Here is a 21,656-nt window from a genome sequence, read left to right as displayed (position 1 = left end):
GAACCAGGCTTTGAAATGTGCTGCGATGTGGGTCGAAGTGGGTCGAACCACGTTCGGATGTGGCGAGTAATGTTGGTCCAAGCAGCAAGCTGGGAGGAAGCAGGTTCGAATGTAGTTGTTCAGAGTGATTCGAAGACAGTGATAAAGGTCGCAAAGATCAGTTCAGAGTTAAGCTGGGTCGAGATGTGTGGTAACCACTAGTTCTGCTTGGCAACTGATGCTCCAGCTGCTCGAGTAGAGGTCCAGTGCTGGTTTGAAGCAGGGATACTGATGTTCCAGTGTGCGGTCTGACGAAGCAGTGATTCGGGGCCGACCCAGTTCACGTAATTTGTTAACAGATGCGAGTGACACTCCAGCAGTTACAGTCAAAGACTGCGATGAGCAGTTGAATCAAGCTGTAAATGTGATGGGCTCTGCGAAGTACGATGTGGCATAGAATTGTTTCAAAAGGTGCAATGCATCAGCAGTTCAAGTTGTGGTGTCGGATCGAGAGGTGGGGTCCGGTGGGGGGGTCTGCTCAGCCCCCGAATCCATAGAGGGTGCGTCCCTGGCACTTCAGGGCATAGACCACATCCATGGCGGAGACCATCTTCCTCTTGGCGTGCTCGGTGTAGGTGACGGCATCCCGGATCACGTTCTCCAGGAAGACCTTCAGCACGCCCCGGGTCTCCTCGTAGATGAGGCTGGAGATGCGCTTGACTCTGCCACGGCGGGCCAGGCAGCGGATGGCAGGCTTGGTGATGCCCTGGATGTTGTCTCGCAGCACTTTCCTGTGCCTCTTGACGCCGCCTTTGCCGAGCCCCTTCCCTCCTTTGCCGCGTCCAGACATGCTGACACTTCTCTTCTTCACAAGCGAGCGGAGAATGACCGGCTGTTCAAGCTCAATGGAGTGCAAAATGTTGCACCAGTGAGCCATTCTAGTTTGAGCACAATAGACACGGTTCGAATGTGGTTTGACAGGGATGATGCAGCAGAACAGTGAGTTTCGGCTGATCTGGTTCTTACAGCCTCTGAGACCCACTCAGGGGCTCTAGGAAATGATGAGTTCATTCAAGTTCTGCTCTCCCAGCCCGGGGAGGTTTGTTGCTGAGTGGCAGGACTTGGTCTTCAGCAAGAGTCACATATTGTGTGCCCTAGGGGTTGGTAGGGAACAGAGCTTTCCTCTGCTGTGGACTGGTCTTGCGTCACTTCAATAGATGAGGGCTTTGGAAAGGCCATCTCTCTCAACGATCTATGTGAAAATATCGCACACGAAAATTCCGAAGGCAAAAATGCAGGCGCGCTGTGATCACATAGATATGTCATGGCTTGTGCAATGGCACAATCCTGGCCTGGTGACTATGGGGGGCACCCCAGCCATCCGTGCAGCCCCTTGTACCACACACAGGGTGCAGGGGACACCCCTGCAATCCCTGAACCCTTTATACCACACAGAGGGTGCAGGGGACTCCCCTGCAATCGCTGAACCCTTTATACCACACAGAGGCTGCAGGGGACCCCGCTGGCGCCCTCAATCCGCTTGTGTGGTATAACAGGAATTCTGCATTATTGTTTACTGTGAATGTGCAGTAAATGTAACTTTGTTTTTTTTGCTCTGTATTTTGGGGTGATACCCTCTCCCAATAGAGGTCTAAAGGAATGTCTATGTAAGTGTTAGTGTTTGTCAAAATGTGAATCAGAGAAGGAGTGGGAGACTCCCTATGTTAAAGGCACAAGTTCACAGGTAATTGGACTAAAGCAAGCCTGCCTTACGCGGTCCAAGTCTGTTCTTGAGACAGGTGGTCGTTGCTTCTGACATTATACCCCAAGTGCTCCTTAAAGTGGAGGTACAGGAAGATAAGAGAAATATAGAGAAAAGATGAGGCAATCTTCCTCCAACTCTGCTGAGCTCCCTCTCAGTACACTAAACCGCCCCTTCCCCTGTCAATGTCATCAAAGACCCTTTTGGTATGCAGCATCCTGGTGTGAGATTAAACCTTTTTGGAATGGGTGTGACCTTTGATTCTTGATGCTGAGGATAGCGCCTGCTGGGAGGCTGTCCTGCTGGGGAGAGGTGCTACCAGACCTCCGAAAGGCTCAAAGGAGACAAACAGACATTTTGTATCCAGCCTTGCTAGTAGCAGGGCCAGGCTATCTCACCAAAATTCCACAGCTGAGCTGGGCTCACATTGCTGACACATGCATGACATCAATCTGATGTGATTTTAATAATTATGGGACAAACGAGCCACCTTACCTTACACACAGGTATGGCTTAACTTATAGGTAAAGTTTACGGCTGCCACTAGGGTAATAACTCTCACAGTTAATGTGGTTTGGGAACAGAGGCGCATATCATGCATGCAGCCTTTGCGCTAAAGTCACTTGGCTGTCAATGCAGCTGATAAGAGGGCCCCTGATCCTGCTCTGTGCCACTGGGGACCAGGCACTGCGGAGCAGGGTACTGACATAGCAGGCACAGGTTTACACAATGCTTTTGGTATAGAGTTTGCTGAAAGGGGGTTCTGGTTAGCTGGGCCACCGCTTCTGAGTCAGAATTAGCCTAACGGGGGCCTCTGGTGTCTTATTTGCATAATTCTCCTGCAGAGAGGTGAACAAGCATTGCAGATGGTGATGGAGAAGACCGATGATACATAAGTAAATAAAGAAGTGAATAAAAGTAAACCAAATTAAATTGCAACCGGAGAAGAACCCATAAAATGCCTAAAGAAGACCATGCCCATTTTATGTCACTGCCCATTCCTCTTGTGTTTTGCTGTAGCTGACCTTTTGAGACATTCCCTGAATCCATTTGCCTTTGCCACTGTTTGTTTCCTTATGGACCCTCTTGAGCATGTGGATTGAACTGGAAAATCCTGACCAGCGAGGTTAGTGTGCCAAGGATGAAGGCATCCATATGGTGGTTATGACCTGCTTAAACCGGAATGAACAAGGGCACTGCTCATAAGCAACCGGAAGTGGCCATGTGTCGAGGTCAGCAGACCGGAAGTGATATTATTTCATAACCAGAAATGAGCCAGTAATGAACACTAACAGTTAAGGATGAAGGGGCACCACTAAGGGTGAAGAGGACTCCTGTCTGGGCCTCAGGGCCAGGGCGGTGCCCCGTCCGTCTGGCACCCAAGCCGTTTCAAACTTCCTGCTCCCGCCTAGTGTTATGATTGTAACTTACCTGCAAACCACTTACCCCCGTGCAGCCTTGATATGATATAATAGGTTATTTATAACGCCCAGAGGTTTCTAAGTGCGGACCCGGGGATCGAACCTGTGTCATCTTGCTTCTAGGGCGAGCACATTTCCCCTGAGCTATCCAAATACGCTGTTAATTTAACTTACATGTAACACCTGACAACGTCTTGTAACACCATATCCATTGTAACTAGCGCTTAGATGCCTCTGGGCTTTGTGGCGACTATAAATCCAAAATAAATAAATAAATACAAATAAATAAATAAAACGCCTTCATTGCTTCAGGTGCTGGAAGGCCTATTGATGTGTTCCCAAACGTTCATAAGTTTTGATGCTGTCAGCGATCTATTAAGGTAAGGGGACTATAGGGCGGGTCGGGTTAGTGCAGTGAGCTCCGGTTGGTTAGGTGCAGGTTGCTGATTTGCTTGGTGAGGCAACAAATAAAGACGCCTCTGTTTATCATCCCCCTAAATGTATGCGTGAGCCCGGTTTCTCTGAGAATAGGGTGCTGGGTGGTGCATGGGGCGTGCCCTGTGTCTGGCAGGAGAGTCTGCCCGCTAAATGAAATATCACTTTGGCCTCCAGTGGTGTATTTTGCCACCTCCACAACACAATAAGGCACTGCAGATGACTGAATGTGGAAGTGTACACAACTGGCGTCAGGGAACCTCCAAACGCAAAATAAACCGGAGACAAAGACGAAAATCCTTTGCAAAAATACGAACAAAACAAGGTTACATTTACAACTCACAAGAATGATGTATTGTCCTTATGTCTGATATGAATTTGAGATATGGATGCTGTTACCCTTTCATCAGGGGGCGGCTAATGAAGACAAACGATGTATTATTAATTATTAACCTCATATACCCGAGGGGTGCAGGGGTTGGGTCGCATAACATGGCATGGGATGTGGTCATGCCTTAAACGTTCAGCATTAGCACAGGGACTCAGCGGCAAAGAAAGGTCAAATGTGCAAACCAGAATTCTTGCACAAGCAGTGAATGGATAAACAGTCAAAAGCATTTCTCAACGTTGTACCTCTCCTCGTCACGTGGTTGGAAGGCAAAGCAGGAAGGCGCATGCGCCTGTGCAAACTGGCCATATGTGAGAGTGATAACTATTGTTATATAACGCGCTTAATAACAGCAAGTGGTTTCTAAGCACTCAATACCAGAGAGTGGATTCCAAGCGCGAACTCAGGATTCGAACCTGTGTTGCTTTGTCCTGCCGATAAGACAAACACGTTGCCCCTGAGCTATCCTTCCACGACCTGTGTAAAACCTGAATGCACATGCACGCCTGTGTTTAGTGAGTGTTGACAGATCATTATTCAGCATGCTCAGCTCACTGAAACCTAAAATCAGAACATAAGGCACTGCACTATTACACCAAGAAGTGCATTGCTTTGCAGTACTTAGCTGCATGCTTTCCCTCTGCTTGAACCTGCCGCAGAGGCGTTGCTTTGGTGGGGCTATAGCCCGGGTTCTTTTGATTGCAGCCCAGTATAGAAGCTCAGGGGCTACAACCAAAAGGCTAGTTAGCCCCGAGTCCCGACAGTCCTGACATTAGCGTAGCCCCGGATCTTTTCCAGACCTAGCAACACCCCAGGTCCAACCATGACTGCAGTGGTGTGGAATCGATCTGGGAAGGCCATCAGCAGGGACCATAGCAAAACAAAAGAGGTGATGGTTGGAAAGTTTAGAATAAATCTTAACCTCTGGCATTACCAGGGGCGTTGCTAGGGGGGGGGTAAGGGGGCTATAGCCCCTGATCTTTTGGTTGTAGCCCCGGATAGAATCTCAGGAGCTACAGCCAAAAGACTAGCTAGCCCCCAGTCCCAACAGTTCTGACATCAGCGTAGCCCCGGGTCTTTTCCACACCTAGCAACTCCCCTGGGCATTACTCTGGGGAACCCACCAGATCATCGTTCATTGCCTGCCAAGCCATTACAAAAGGAGAAAACACATATGCAAATCAGGCTTGCTCCCACCACAAAAGGGGCAGTCCAGCCCATTTTGCAATGACGCAGACGAGCCAAAAAACGGCGGTGTGAAAGGTTTCCCAGAGCAATGCCAGCGGTTCAGATTAATTCAAAGCCCTCCACCCATCACTTTTTTGGCGGCAGGTGGATCATGTCAACATAACCAGAGAGGTGACCTTGGGGTTAACAAAGTGTGCTTGAAAGTGATAATATGACATATCACATTTGTATTTCACACATTTTGCCATTAGAGCACAGCATTGCTTCCAGCCATCTGACATAGAGCACAGCATTGCTTCCAGCCATCTGACATAGAGCACAGCATTGCTTCCAGCCATCTGACATAGAGCACAGCAGTGCTTCCAGCCATCTGACACAGAGCACAGCAGTGCTTCCAGCCATCTGACACAGAGCACAGCATTGCTTCCAGCCATCTGACACAGAGCACAGCATTGCTTCCAGCCATCTGACACAGAGCACAGCATTGCTTCCAGCCATCTGACATAGAGCACAGCATTGCTTCCAGCCATCTGACATACAGCACAGCATTGCTTCCAGCCATCTGACATAGAGCACAGCATTGCTTCCAGCCATCTGACACAGAGCACAGCATTGCTTCCAGCCATCTGACATGGAATCGATCTGGGAAGGCCATCAGCAGGGACCATAGCAAAACAAAAGAGGTGATGGTTGGAAAGTTTAGAATAAATCTTAACATCAGTCATTACTCTGGGCAACCCTCCAGATCATCGTTCATTGCCTGCCAAGCCATTATAAAAGGAGAAAACACATATGCAAATCGGGCTTGGTCCCACCACAAAAGGGGCAGTCCAGCCCAAACTGCTAGGTCACATCCCTTCTGCACAAGACCACAGGCATCCCAATCATGTTTCAGCCTCATTGGGAGTCATCAGTGAGGAGTAGCTTAGGTCTCTAGGCCCAGCAGGCACGGGACCCACGTCTGGGCATACCCGTCCCTCTCGGGGTGACTATAGAAAAATAGAAGGGGTGATGGCTGGTATTCAAAACCTTCCACTCATCAATTTTTTGGTTTTAGTTTGTCTCCCTATGTGAGAGAGGGTATGCCCAGACGTGGGTCCCTTGCCTTCGGCACCATAGGGAACCAAGCTACACCTCACCGAGGAGGCCTAACAAGGCCGAAACATGTCTGGGATTGCTTGTGTTTCCCTGCAGAGGGGACCTGGCCTAGCAGTTCGGGAAGGGCTGCTCCCATTGGTGGTAGTACCTGACTGATTTGCATTTGGCTGGACCCTTTAGCAATGACGCAGACGGGCCATAAAACGGCGGTGTGAAAGGTTTCCCAGAGCAATGCCAGTGGTTCAGATTAATTCAAGCCCTCCACCCATCACTTTTTTGGCGGCAGTTGGATCATGTCAACATAACCAGAGAGGTGACATTGAGGTTAACAAAGTGTGCTTGAAAGTGAGAATATGACATATCACATTTGTATTTCACACATTTTGCCATTAGAGCACAGCATTGCTTCCAGCCATCTGACATAGAGCACAGCATTGCTTCCAGCCATCTGACATAGAGCACAGCATTGCTTCCAGCCATCTGACACAGAGCAAAGCATTGCTTCCAGCCATCTGACACAGAGCACAGCATTGCTTCCAGCCATCTGACACAGAGCACAGTATTGCTTCCAGCCATCTGACACAGAGCACAGCATTGCTTCTAGCCATCTGACGCAGAGCACAGCATTGCTTCCAGCCATCTGACATAGAGCACAGCATTGCTTCCAGCCATCTGACACAGAGCACAGCATTGCTTCCAGCCATCTGACATAGAGCACAGCATTGCTTCCAGCCATCTGACACAGAGCAAAGCATTGCTTCCAGCCATCTGACACAGAGCACAGCATTGCTTCCAGCCATCTGACACAGAGCACAGCATTGCTTCCAGCCATCTGACACAGAGCACAGCATTGCTTCTAGCCATCTGACGCAGAGCACAGCATTGCTTCCAGCCATCTGACACAGAGCACAGCATTGCTTCCAGCCATCTGACACAGAGCACAGCATTGCTTCCAGCCATCTGACATAGAGCACAGCATTGCTTCCAGCCATCTGACATAGAGCACAGCATTGCTTCCAGCCATCTGACACAGAGCACAGCATTGCTTCCAGCCATCTGACATAGAGCACAGCATTGCTTCCAGCCATCTGACATACAGCACAGCATTGCTTCCAGCCATCTGACATAGAGCAAAGCATTGCTTCCAGCCATCTGACACAGAGCACAGCATTGCTTCCAGCCATCTGACACAGAGCACAGCATTGCTTCTAGCCATCTGACGCAGAGCACAGCATTGCTTCCAGCCATCTGACATAGAGCACAGCATTGCTTCCAGCCATCTGACACAGAGCACAGCATTGCTTCCAGCCATCTGACATAGAGCACAGCATTGCTTCCAGCCATCTGACACAGAGCACAGCATTGCTTCCAGCCATCTGACACAGAGCACAGCATTGCTTCCAGCCATCTGACATAGAGCACAGCATTGCTTCCAGCCATCTGACGCAGAGCAAAGCATTGCTTCCAGCCATCTGACACAGAGCACAGCATTGCTTCCAGCCATCTGACGCAGAGCACAGCATTGCTTCCAGCCATCTGACATAGAGCACAGCATTGCTTCCAGCCATCTGACGCAGAGCACAGCATTCCTTCCAGCCATCTGACATAGAGCAAAGCATTGCTTCCAGCCATCTGACATAGAGCAAAGCATTGCTTCCAGCCATCTGACACAGAGCACAGCATTGCTTCCAGCCATCTGACGCAGAGCACAGCATTGCTTCCAGCCATCTGACATAGAGCACAGCATTGCTTCCAGCCATCTGACATAGAGCACAGCATTCCTTCCAGCCATCTGACATAGAGCAAAGCATTGCTTCCAGCCATCTGACATAGAGCAAAGCATTGCTTCCAGCCATCTGACACAGAGCACAGCATTGCTTCCAGCCATCTGATGCAGAGCACAGCATTGCTTCCAGCCATCTGACATAGAGCACAGCATTGCTTCCAGCCATCTGACGCAGAGCACAGCATTGCTTCCAGCCATCTGACATAGAGCACAGCATTGCTTCCAGCCATCTGACATAGAGCACAGCATTTCTTCCAGCCATCTGACATAGAGCACAGCATTGCTTCCAGCCATCTGACACAGAGCACAGCATTGCTTCCAGCCATCTGACGCAGAGCACAGCATTGCTTCCAGCCATCTGACATAGAGCACAGCATTTCTTCCAGCCATCTGACATAGAGCACAGCATTGCTTCCAGCCATCTGACACAGAGCACAGCATTGCTTCCAGCCATCTGACATAGAGCACAGCATTGCTTCCAGCCATCTGACATAGAGCACAGCATTGCTTCCAGCCATCTGACACATTTCTGCCCAAATCATTCCCCAAGATTCCTGTTGCATTCATGCAAAATGCTCCATGTCATTCTGTCAGCAGGTGCTTCCTTCCCATACAGTGGAAAGAGTGGCCCCTGTCTCCATTTCAGCCTTTTCTCACAAATCCGCCAGTGGGGGGAAGTGCATAAGGGGCGTTGGAGCGCAGCATCCGCTCCCATTATGCAGAGGCTGACCCTTATACTGTCATGCATAGCGCGCAATTTCAGGAGCGCTCAGCGTAGCAGAATAAATGCCTGGGGCCTGATTCATGGAATATTTGCCCGGTTCAAAGTGACTTTACATTGCTGAAAAGTTATTTTGCATTTCTGACACAAACCCTGATCCATGGAACCGTGCAAACTGTATTTTTGCAGTTCAAAGTCCCGACAAAGTCAGCGCATAGTCATTTTTGCAGTTCAAAATGACTTTCCTCGGACTTTGCATGCAAGAATACACTTTGCACAGTTCCATGAATCCATGTCGGCCTTGACAAAGTCACTTTTCAGCAGTGCAAAGTCACTTTGAACCGTGCAAAAAATGCCGTGAATCGGGCCCCTAATGTCTGCAGGCTGAGCGGTCAGTCTTAACCTCATTTGGTGAGCAGTCCCAACTAGAGGCCTGCAAGTAGAGGCGTTGCTCACGTGGGGGAGGAGGGGCAGGGATGACAGGGCTATATCCCCGGGTCTTTTGGCTGATTCGCCAGATAGAATGCCCCAGGCCCCGAGCCGTCAGAATGACGGCACCATGAAGGGCCTGGGAGGTTAGGCGCGGGGTGGGGGTGAAACGGCGCGAAAGCCGTGGGGAAGGGTGGCCAAAAGGCGCCCACGAAACAAAAGGACAGGAAGCACGGGAAAGGACACCTGGGAGAGGTGTGAGGTCTAACAGCAGGGGGGGTGGCGGGGGGGAAGCCGGGCCCCCAAAGGAAGAACAAAGGGGGTGGGAGGTATAAGTACCCCTAGGAAAAGATAGGAGGCACAAACCAGGTAAGGAGCTCACCTCTCTCGGGTAAGCTCCTAGGGCCTGGAGGAAGGGGAAAGGAAAAAGCATTTGTTCACTCTTGCGGGTTTACAAGCTTTTGCCTTGCTCTTTCCGGTCCAGGACTTACTTTTATGCAGCATTCACCCTGTCACGGAACAGCGGGGCCGTGCAACGAAGATTTCCGGGTACGCGGAGGAGCGGGCTGCAGGCGGGTCTTCGAGTGAAGAGCCGGGGATCTGCATCAAGAGGATTAGCCGAAATAGCAGGAAGGAGGGGCTGCATAGCCCACGGCGGCAGGACCTGGAAGTGGTGCGCGGTCGGCATCCACGGAGCGAGGACCAGCTGAGCGGAAAGTCGCCAGGAGAAGGGAGAAGCATCACGAAGACCGTGAAGGCGTCCGACGAGGCGAGGGTGTCCCAGGAAGGAGGGGCTGAATCAACGCAAGGCAGCCGGGGGGGGGCCGTCACAAGACCAGGAAGTGGGGCGGCGCATCAGCGCTAGCTACAAAGGAAAGCCCGCGAATGTGAAGAGTGGGTAAACAAGAAGGCGCGGCAAAGGGGACGTGGCCTAGTTAAGGAGCAGCAAGGCTCAAAAAGCTCGGGCCAAAGGGAAAAAAGATATTACAATTTTAAGATCTATTCAGTGGCTCAACTGATTAGTACTTGTTCTTGGAAAGCTGGGGACCTGAGCTATAATCCTAGGACAAAGGGGAAAAAAGCTGCTATTCAAAGGAACAGTTACGGCAAGCACCGTTTTTAGAATCACGTTACTGGAAAAGGAAAAGCTACAATTTAAAGGAACAGTTACTCGCAGAAATAGCAAAAACATTCTGAAAGAGGTATTAAAAGAAAAATTACAATTTGGAAGAGCCACGGGGAGAAAAGAGAAGACGCGAAAAGGCAGTGCAAAGGAAAAGAACAGGTGTGCGACAGTGTAATCGAAAGGAAAGCAGCAGAACAGAAAGGAAGAATTGAAACAAAGAAGGATGGCAGAAGAAAGGGCAAAGAGGGCACAGGAATTCAGCGAATGGGCAAAAAATGCAGAAAAAGAGTATGGAGCACAATGGGTGCTGGAAGTGATGCAAAAGGAGGAAAGGGCAAGGGAAATGTCGCCTTTGCTGATCGAGGAGTCAAGCAACAGTGAGGGAGAAGATGCAGTGCCGCAAGGACAGAAGAGGAGGAGAGAAGAGCCGAGGAGATCGCAGGACAAGCCAGAGGCTCCCAGGAAGAAGAAGAAGAAGAAGGAGGAAAAGAACAAAGCTACTGTGAATAATGATGTGGGGATACAATTGTACAAATGTTGAAAGCTTGTGTCACGGGTACGGGTAAGTCGCCCAAAACCAGTGGCAGGAGGGGCAGAAACCAGAGGGAACCCAGGGAAGTACAGGGGTGTTCCTCATCCGAGGCAGAGAGCAGTGACGATGAAGAAAGGGATCACTTAAGGGCTTGGGTCAAATGGAGGGGTGTCGTAAGTAAGGAAAAGCGAAAGGGCTCTGGGGCACAAGAGGAGGGAAAGGGGGTAAGGGGGGCAGAACCCATAGAAACTCCGGCACCAGCACCACAGGATGCACCTGTGATCCCTAACACAGAGGGGGTACCACAAGGTACTAATCCACAGCCAGTAGCACCAATAGCAGCAGCAGCAGTAACAGTGGCAGGGAACACACCGCAAGTGGTACCACCAGTGGTAGCAGCAGAAGGGTTAGCGGATAAAGAGGGGTGGCCAATCATGACTAAATATGGCAGACCAACAATGGGGAAGGATGTACAGGGCAGGTCCATGAAGGCAATGGCATGGTATATAAATGACAAAGTAAAAGAGAAGATATAAAGAAAAGAATTCATTGACATCTTTACATTATTAAATTGTCAGAAAAGATGGATGAATGTTGCATTAGAGGATATTAAGGAGGACAAGAAAGGCTTACTGAGGAGAGGATCAGTAGTGAGAAATTTCGACAACTGGATGGCAGCCTTCCAGATATTAACTACAATAATTTTAACGAAATTCCCGGAGGATGGGGTCGCCCTATGTGCATATCAGCAGAGGGTACTGAAGGTATACAAGGCATTCGGGGGGGATGCGTGGCAGGAGTATGACCACGAGTTCAGAAAAGAGATGGACTGTTTTCCAGACATGGGGTGGGACGAAGAAAATTTTAACCTCTACATATTCAATGTATTAAAAGAAAAATGGGAGACCAGGGAACGGGGCTCGGGAGTGCAGCAGAGGAGATAGTATTGGCAGAATGACTACAGGTCAGATTATAGATACAATAACAGAAGGTACGAAAATAGTTATGACAGATCAAAGGATCCAAATTTTCGGAAGAGGCAGTATGGCTCACAAAGAGGGTGGTAAAGCAGCTTGCCACCAACGATGCAGGGAGGTGGCAGCGGGAGCAACTGGGCAGCACGGGTGGAGCCAGGCCAATGTCGAAATTTTGAAAAAAGGGGTTCCATGCAGCTGGGGCTGGAAGTGAAAGTTCAGCCACAAGTGCGAAAGATGTGAGGGTGACCATAGCACCTCCAAATGCACAAGAGCGACAGCAACCAGCAACGCCAGGAACGAGAAGCGGAAATAGGGAATTTGGCAGGAAGGGGGCAACACCAGTGAAAATTGAGAAAATGGAAAGGTGGCTCCAAATATTCCCAGATCAGGACGTGGCACAGCTGATCAGACGAGGTTTTCAAGAGGGTTTTAACATCCCGTTTACGGGGCAAGGATCTCAGAACATCACCAGGAACCTAAAATCTGCTATAGAGAACAAGGAGATAGTGACATAACAAATTCAGAAGGAGGTGGAGCTTGGTAGGATGGGGAGCCCGTTTCCAGTATTGCCATTTAGAGAGTTCATATGCTCACCACTGTGGCTGATCCCAAAAAAGGAGGAAGGGGAATACAGGCTCATCCACCATTTGTCATACCCCCCGGGGTGTCAGTAAATGACGGGATTTTGCAAAGTGAGGCAACAGTAACTTTACTCGGATTTCCAAGAAGCAGTGGAATTAGTCAGGAAGGCAGGGAAAGGGGCGTGGATGGCAAAAGCGGACATTAAGTCAGCCTTCAGGCTGTTGCCAGTCAACAACAAATTCCAGAAATGGCTATGTATGCAGTGGGAGGGTGATTATTTTGTCGACAAATGTCTACCCCTGGGGTGCGCCATCTCATGCGCATATTTCGAAAGGGTAAGCTCATTCTTGCAATGGGCGGTTACGAAAGAGATGGGGGAGGCTATGATCGTGCATTACCTGGACGACTTTTTGTTTGTAGGGCCGAAAGGTTCGAAGCTATGCAAAGCAACGCTGGACAAATTTATAGCAATAACAAGCGAATGGGGCTTTCCACTGGCTGGGGAAAAACAATGGGGCCGACACAGGTCATACAATTTCTAGGAATAGAAATTGACTCAAGGCAGTGAATATGCCGGATTCCGGAGGACAAAGTAACAGACTTACTAAAAGCAATGGAAGAGCTGAAAGAGAGGAACAAGGCTACAGTAAGAGAGCTGCAAGCATTAGCAGGGAAACTAAACTTTGCGGGAAGGGTGATGCCGCAGGGGAAAGTGTTTCAAAGAAGCATTGAGTTAAGGACAAGGGGGGCTAAATTGGGGCACCACAGAGTACGGATAGGAGGAGGAATCAAGAAAGACATAGAAATTTGGGCAGAATTCCTGAGGTCTTTCAACGGGTCGGTCATATGGCGATCACCGGTAAACAATGAAGGGAAAAGGGTGTTGCTCACTGATGCAGCAGGTGGTTTTGGTTTCGGTGCAATATTGGGCAAAAAGTGGTGTGCAGAAAAATTGCCTGAATCATGGCAGGAGGCGGACTGGACAAAGAACATAACGCTGCTTGAGATCTTTCCAATCTATCTCATTTGCAGTGGAAAAATTCAGGGAGCTGAGACCGGACGCCGACAAGGAGAGAACGCCCACGCCGCGGAAGGCATGGGTCCCGTCATTGGCACTGGAAAGGGAAAAACTGTCAACCACAAGGTCGACTCAAAAGAAAGGAGAAACCCACAGGAAACGGAACGGGTCATGGACAAATTGACCAGGAACGCCCTAACGTACAGAACGGGTAAGCAGTATGAAAGACATGTAAAAGATGTGTTGACAGAAACAGGAGTGCAAGATGTGGGTAAAATTTCAGCAGAAAAAATGTGTGAATTTCTGGAGGGGGCATTTGCCAAAGGTAGAAGAAAGAGTTGGGCGGCAGCACACCTAGCCGCAGTGGCCTACACCACGAAGGTAATCGGGGTAGCAGATCCAGCGGATAGCCCAAGAATAAAATATGCGATGAAGGGTTGGGCAAGGTTGGAGGGGAGGAAACCAGACAGCAGAAGGCCACTACATTTTGGAAAACTAATAATCCTGTTAAAAGTATTAAGAAATATATGCAGCAGCGGGTACGAAACAGCTTTGTTCAGGGCAGCATTCGCACTGGCATATTATGGGGCATTCAGGATTGGAGAACTGGTGGCAAGGAACACGACAGCGGGGGATGGCCTGTCAAAAAGTGATATTAGCATGGAGAACTGGTGGCAAGGAACACGACAGCGGGGGATGGCCTGTCAAAAAGTGATATTAGCATGGGAACCAAGGGAATGTCCATAATATTAAGGAAATCCAAGGCTGACCAGGCAGGTAAAGGGAGAGCGATAGAGCTCAATTGCATCAAAGAAAAGGACCACTGTCCCAGATGCATCACACATGAATTTTTAGAAATACATAGGGACGGTAGCGCACTCAGCAGGTACCAGTTTCAGGCGATTATGAAACAAGCATTGGCAAAAGCCGGATGGGACCCAGCTGAATTCGGTACACACTCATTCAGGATAGGGGCAGCAACTTCGGCATGGGCAGGGCGCATGGGAGCAAAAGTGGTGAAAAAGATTGGGGGGTGGAAATCACAATGTTTTAAGAGGCACATAAGAGAGGAAATGATCTGAATGCTCTTCTCCCCATTTCTACAGAAACAGGCCCCCACAAATCGGCGTGGATAGTGGGGCCCTCCTTCATGACACGGGCAGGCAGGTGAATAGAGGAAGTGAAGCAAGGACTCCACTTCAGAAACACGATTACATCCTGGTGGGGCCTCCCGGGGATGCACTGGGAGGACATCCACGACAGGTTGTCGGATATGATCGGCTTCAGGGACCCCCCCCATCCCCCTGAGTACCTGGTTATACACCTCGGGGGGAACGATTTGGTCAGCACAAATAGGGGGGAGTTACAGAGGAACATCTGTGAGCCGCTGCATAGCATATCACACAGTTGGTGGAGAACTGAAATATTCATGTCGGAGGTGATAGCACGAAGAGTATGGTATGGGGCACAGCGGAGGCAGGCAATCGAGACAGCGAGAAAGAAAGAAAATAAAGCAGTGGAGAAATACTGTAAGAGCACAGACTCCACTTCATAAAACACGGTCTCTCACAAAATAATCCAGAAATGTTTCACCAGGACGGGGTGCACCTGTCAGCGAAGGGTACGGGGGTTTTCGCTGACAACATTTTTAGAGCGCTAGAGGAACAGGGATGCAAATAGAGGCGCTTTTGGGGGGGACCTAAGTGGCTGAGGTAGCACCCACTCAGGTGTGGCGGCATGTGCCCAGGAACGGATGCTCATGGCCAACAAAGACTGGGGAGTAGAAGTCTTGGGCATCTCCAAGCTGGACACAATTTGCCCAAAAGCAAATATTGTATAATGTGTTTTTGTGATATGTATTTTCTGTAGAAAATAAATTGCCTACGGCCTATAATTGTTCCACAAACGAAAGTAGTCAGCTATGTTATTGAGCAAGGAGGGGTCGGGGAACAGGAGCAAAAGGGAGCCCACACTACTCAGCCTAGCTCAGGGGCTACAACCAGAAGGTTAGCTAGCCCCGAGTCCCGACAATCCCGACATTAGCCAGCTCTGGAACTTTCCAGGCCTAGCAACACCACTGCGAGACCTATGTCCCTGCAGACAGTAGAGGGAGCATGCAAGCATGGTTCATAGGTCCATTGAGAGCATTTATTGAGGCATTCTTCCTTGTGTGTTGCTATGGGCCGCTGCGCGGGGAGGAAGCCGGGCATTCCGGTGCAGTGCGTTGGGCCCCCGACGTAAGCGCTGCGCTTTTGGGGCAGGTCACTTTTAGGCCCGCCCAGTTTGCCATGGCCATCATGGAGCAGGGACCTGCCCGCTGAGATATTTATGTTTTACTTAAATATATTTTCAGCCAAAGCAGGGGAAAATGCAGTTTTTTGGTTGACAGTATATTTAACCACACAGTAGCCGTTCAGTACATGGAGCTGCACTGTGAGAGCATGTTCCATGCACAGACAGGTTGCTGTGCCCCGCATGTTACTGTTTGCAGGACACAGCAACCAATTTCTGCATGGAACGTGCACTCACGGTGCAGTTCCATGTACTGAGCGGCTACTGTTTGCTTAAATATACTGCATTTTCCCGTGCCAAAAAGGGACTTGCGCCAAAAGCGCTGCACTGAAACAGCCAGCAGCCAAAGTGCTGCACCCAAACACAGCATACCGCGCAGGGACTCCGAGAAGTTTTTCAGCAAGGGTAGAGCAAGGCCCCAGGGCCACGTGGCAGAGAAAGGTGAATGTTCAAAAAAACCTGTATTCGTGTGTGAGTGTGGTGCCTAAATGCCTCCCTCTCCCCATGTGTGCATGCGTCTGTAGGTGGGTGCAGGTCTATCTGTGCGCATGTGAGTGTGTGTGCATTCTCTGGGTTAGCAACATGGATAACAAGCATTGGCAATGCCAATACCGTTGTTGTTTACTGCTGTTCTTTGCATTTGGAATTTATATGCACCGGGGTGCAAGGAGGAGAGTGCAACATTCCAAAGGAGGATGCAATAAGGGGTGCAGAGGTGCAACAGAATCAGAAGGTGAATAGAGCAAGGGAGGAAGCCATTGATAGAGGCTGCCATTGATGATGAGCGAGAGAATGAGAAGGGGAATAGAGCAAGGGAGGAAGCCATTGAGAGAGGGAGCCATTGATGATGAGCAAGAGAATGAGAAGGGGAATAGAGCAAGGGAGGAAGCCATTGATAGAGGGTGCCATTCATGATGAGCGAGAGAATGAGAAGGGGAATAGAGCAAGGGAGGAAGCCATTGACAGAGGGTGCCATTGATGATGAGCAAGAGAATGAGGAGGGGAATAGAGCAAGGGAGGAAGCCATTGATAGAGGGTGCCATTGATGATGAGCGAGAGAATGAGAAGGGGAATAGAGCAAGGGAGGAAGCCATTGATGATGAGCAAGAGGAAATCTGAGCGAGAAAGGGCAAGAGTGAGAGGGTAAGAAATAAAGTGAGAGTGCGAGAGGAAGGATGAGAGAGGATAGAGAGAAGGGGAAGGGTGTGTGGCGGAATAGAGTGGTGGGGGTGGGGTAGGGTGGGTCAGTGGGGGAATAAAGCATTTAGGGTGGGTGGTAATAGAGTGCGAGGGAGGTAGGGTGCGTGATGGGGTAAAGAGAGAGGGTAGGGTAAAATACAGAAAGAAGGGGTTTTATGTTTGGCAGTATAGAGAGGGTTAGGGTGGGTGAGGGTAGAGAGAGTGGAGTTTGGGTGGGGTAGGGAGCACGGGTGATCGGTGGGAGTTTAGAGAGTGGGGGTAGGTTGAGTGGGTGGGGGTAGAAAGAGTGGGGTAGGGTGAGTGCTTGGAGAAAAAGAGAGTGTGGATATGATGGATCGAATAGAGAGAATTTGAGTAGGGTAGTGGGCTGGAGGTAGAGAGAGTGGAGGTAGTGTGAATGGGCAGGGGTAGCAAAGATGGGGGTAGAGATAGTGGGACTTGGGTAGGAGACTAGTGGTAGGGTGGGTGGAGTAGAGAGAGGGGGTCTGGTGGGTGGGGTAGATAGAGGGGGTAGAGGTCGTGGGGCTAGGGTGGCATACCTGCACCAACAAACACTTGTGTACAGGCGCATTATAAATGCCATATAAATGATCATACTGGTGGTACAGTGGGTGGGTGGTGTAGAGAGAGCAGGTAGGGTTGGTGGGGGTAGAACTAGTGGTGTTAGGGTGGGAGACTGGTGGTAGGGTGGGTGGGTGTAGAGAGCTTTGGGATAGGGTGGCTTGGTGGGGTTGAGACAGTGGGAGCAGAGAGAGTTAGGGTAGCGAGAGTGGGGGTAGTGTGGGTGAGCAGGGGTAGGGTGGGTGGGGCTAGAGAGTGGGTGCAAAGTGGCTGGGTGTTGGTTGGGGGTGGAGTTAGAGAGAGTGGGGAGGTTGGGTGGCTGGGGGTACAGAGAGTGGGGCAGAGAGGGTGAGGGTAGCAGTTAAGGGTGCGCATATGCAGATTCGCGGAGTGCAGCCATCATTTACGGTGTTTTGCACACAGATTTATCAGAGGCCGACTTGAGTTACGTGACATGTAACACATTATTCCAGGGTGCAGTTAGGCGATACAGTGGTAGGGTGGGTGGGTGTGTGTTGTAGAGATAGGGGGTAGTTTGTGTGGGGGTTGAGATAGTGGGGTTAGGGTGGGTGGCTGGGTGTAGAGAGCTTGGGGTTAGGGTGGATCAGTGGGGGTTGAGAAAGTGGGGGTATTGAGAGTGAGGGCAGAGAGAGTGGGGTAGCATGGGTGGGGCTAGAGAGAGTGGGGGCAGGGTGGGTAGGGATAGGTTGGGTGGTTGGGGTTAGAGAGAATTAAATGGGGTAGGGTGTGTGGGTGTGGGTAAAGAGAGTAAGGGTAGCGATAGTGAATAGCGGGTGGGAGACTGATAGCAGGGTGGGTTGGGCGGGTGGTTGTAGAGATAATGGGGTTAGAGAGAGTGAGTGCAGAGATAGTTGGGTTAGGGTGGGAGACTGGTGGTAGGGTGGGTGTAGAGAGTGTGGGGTGGAGAGGGTAGAAGTTAGGGATGTGGATATGCAGATTAGTGGGGGTGCAGCCGTCAATTACAAGGGTTCGTACACAGGTTTACCAGGGGCCGACTTGATTTACGCGACATGTAACACATTTTTTCAGGGGGCAGTTAGGAGTTACAGGGGACCATACGCAATGTCACCAGGGGTGCTGCCTTGATTGTGGGGGGGATGCCCCGCAGTATTGACGGGGCTGATGGCGGGGATGCGGACAGAGCAAAAGTTTGCTATGTTGATTTATTTATTTATTTATTTATAGAGCGCCTTACACCAAGGCGCTGATATATGTGGCTGGATCTGCCTTACGAGGGGGCGTGTCGTGGGTATTCCAGACACTGCTTGCGCCTAGGGTTATTTTGCGGTTGATATTCTATGAATACGTGGAACGCGCCTAACATGCTGTTGCGCGCAGGTACGCGCAAAGTGGTGTTACGTGCAGAGTGCTTTGTGGGGTCTATGCACTATTTCTATGAATCAGTCCCACAGTGTCTGCTTGGCTCAAAGAAACCCCATCTAGACACATGCATTCAGCTCCTGCTATGAAAGGCTTTCAACCGAGACAGAAAAAGTGTTCTTCTGCTTGCTACTCTCACAGTGAGAAATCTACCCTTTCCTTCATTTTGCATTATTTTTTTAACACCTCTCCATTTACCTTCCCTTCTATGTGTACTTTCAGTAATCATGCTTTTTACTTCGCTTTGTGTGCCTGACACAGCTTTAAATAGCAGTATATACTCGCAGCGTGATTCCTAAGGAAAGCTGTCCTTTGAGGACACAATGAAGCCGGCGTGCCCTGCACTTAGTGTGTGGCAGAGCCTGCGCCTGAAAAACACTAGACATGAAGGAGGGCCGATGACGACTAGAGAGTGAACACACATTGCAGAGGCCTTGCCTCAAATCTCCCACGGCTCTCGCAGGAAACATGAACAACAAAGCAGTCTTGGGAGAACCCATCCAATGTAGCCCAAAATAGCCCACATATAATCCAACCAGCACATGTAATGAGGGTGGGGTTGGTTGGTGTATAGAAAGTGGGAGTGGGCTGGGTGAGGGCACAGCGAGTGGGGGGTGGGTGGTTGGTAGTAGAGAGGCAGCCTCGGGAGTCATCAAAAAAAAGATTGCAGCTGGGAAATGGATAGCCCAATGGTCTTGCTTCTTACAAAGCTGCGTGTGAGGAATTCGACCATCCGCACGGTGGGTGTGTGCTCGCCTGGGCTTTTTTTGAAATTTTGAAATAAATGGAAGGACGGCAGATCGACCCCAGGAAGATGTGTGTGACAAATCCACACACATTTTCCTATGCTCACACCACAACAAATGCATGCACCCGAGCACTATGTCATGGACACAGACTGAAGGCACAGTCTGCCCTGTCATATTTAGCTGGAATGTGACACCCAAGGAGGGCACAATGTCATCCTAGGAAGAGGGATGCCACATGTCCCCCTGCTATGGTTGGCCTGATTAACTAACAAAGGCTCCATGGAACCGCCCTGCTCTTTTGTTAGGCCCTGCAGCTGGTGGCAGAGATTAACGTACCAACAGAGGGTACTTCAAACAGGCCCCCAGGGAGCCTGGCTTTGGAGGATTACAAAGGCGACTGGAAACCCAACCTTTCATATGTAACTGTGTACACCTGAAGCCAGCTCTTGCCTTCAGTATCAGTGACAGCTAACTGACATGTCTGGGTCTTTTGTTGGGGGACACCATTCATAAGACACTAGAATGTGGTTTGCGGAAGCCAGTGAGTCTGATCTCTCAGCATCTTCAAGGGAGTCCTGACGCTTTAATCAGAAACCACAGCGACATCCATTAACCAGAGAGACTCATTGAGCATAGTAGACAGGAAGGTGGGTGGGACCTAGTAACACAGGGAGTGAGCCCAGAGCTCTTTCTGTTGAGAGAAGGTTACTGCCATAAGGGTTCTGGGACCCCCCTTGTTTCTGTAGGACCCCCTTAACCTTTTCTGTTGCAAAGCTCTCTGGTTATGACCTCACGCATGTAGAAAATTGTTGGTGGGAACCCCAGGATTGATGCACTCAGGGAGGCTTAGCCTGCACGAATCACTGTGGCCCACTTTGCTATAAAAGAGGGCTGGAACCCCTTGTTAAGCAAATCTGAAGAATTCACAAGAAGCAGAAAGAAGAACACATCCTTGGACCCTGGCTGAAGGTACCGTTTTCCATACAGCTTCTGCCAAAGAAGGAAGGCCAGGAGCATCCAAAGAGGTAAGCAAGATCCATCACCTTAACTTCTCCCAGGGAACAGAGGGAGAAAAGAACTCAGAGAACCCTTCAGCCACTAGAGAAACCTAAAATGTCTCGACCAATGCTTCAGAACAGTCGATCAGCACTGAGGCAACGATTCCAAACCCTGAGTCACTGTGTAGGTCACCCTGCAGCCGTCTGTCAAGCTCCGCTCGCCGAAACCATCTTGTCACCTGATACCCGCATCTGATTTGTGTCTGGAACTCTGTCACAGAAGCTGCAAAAGCACCCTGAAGCCGACTCAACCATGTCAAGCACCAAGAACATCTACAGCAAAACCTTTAAAACCATTGTGGTTATAACCATACCAATGGCCCTCCTGTCAGTATCCTTCGTAGAAACTGCCCCCTGCATTCCTATACAGGGTGGGTTGTAATTTAGTAGTGTTGATAAACTGTCTATTGTGATAATAGTAAAGTAGATATTTTTATACAACCTTGACTGGACACTCCTTTTATCATTGGGTGATGTATTTTCGCTGTGTTGCAACTGAACAACAATCCACGACCTTGTGGAGATAAGCCTGCCGTTCCATCCACGTTACCAAAATTGGACAAGGAGGATTATCATTTTAATTGTATGCTTGTTCATTCCAATCTGTTTGGATCCATTCGAGTGTACTAGAGATGTGGGGCTGATTGATGGCTTAGAAACTGATATTCGCCCCTGGACCAACGGTACCGTCACACTGCTGATTGGAGCAAATGTTGATATTGAGTTCGTCATTGGGTAGTATTGCAGAGGAGTTTGGTAAAAGATATTTTAGTGAGTTGTCCATTTCCTGCCATGGCTTTGCTGGTTGCTATGCCAAACAGATGTGGTGCGCTAACGGAAATACATTATTTATGAAGTCAGACGGACTGCAAATAGAAACCATTTATTTTTGAAGTCATAGGTGCCTCCACCCGAACCCCGCCCTGTGTCTTTTTAAAGTAAGTCTGCCTCCA

General features: G+C 49.7%; 1 protein-coding gene across 1 annotated transcript; it reads right to left on the bottom strand.

Moving 5' to 3' along the window:
• Positions 1-517: 517 nt before the first annotated feature.
• LOC138513123 (histone H4-like) lies at positions 518-829 on the bottom strand. The gene has a single exon (XM_069627772.1). It carries the CDS (start codon positions 827-829, stop codon positions 518-520), a length of 312 nt encoding a protein of 103 aa, XP_069483873.1.
• Positions 830-21,656: the final 20,827 nt, after the last annotated feature.

The sequence above is a fragment of the Ambystoma mexicanum genome, chromosome 12, assembly GCF_040938575.1.
Source record: "Ambystoma mexicanum isolate Mex_15411 chromosome 12, UKY_AmexF1_1, whole genome shotgun sequence".
In the NCBI taxonomy this organism is placed as follows: Eukaryota; Metazoa; Chordata; class Amphibia; order Caudata; family Ambystomatidae; genus Ambystoma; species Ambystoma mexicanum.
This window is presented reverse-complemented; position numbering and strand designations above follow the sequence as displayed.

Bases quoted from the DNA above. Each gene is read 5' to 3' on its own strand.
- LOC138513123 (XM_069627772.1), bottom strand. From the start codon at position 829: ATGTCTGGACGCGGCAAAGGAGGGAAGGGGCTCGGCAAAGGCGGCGTC.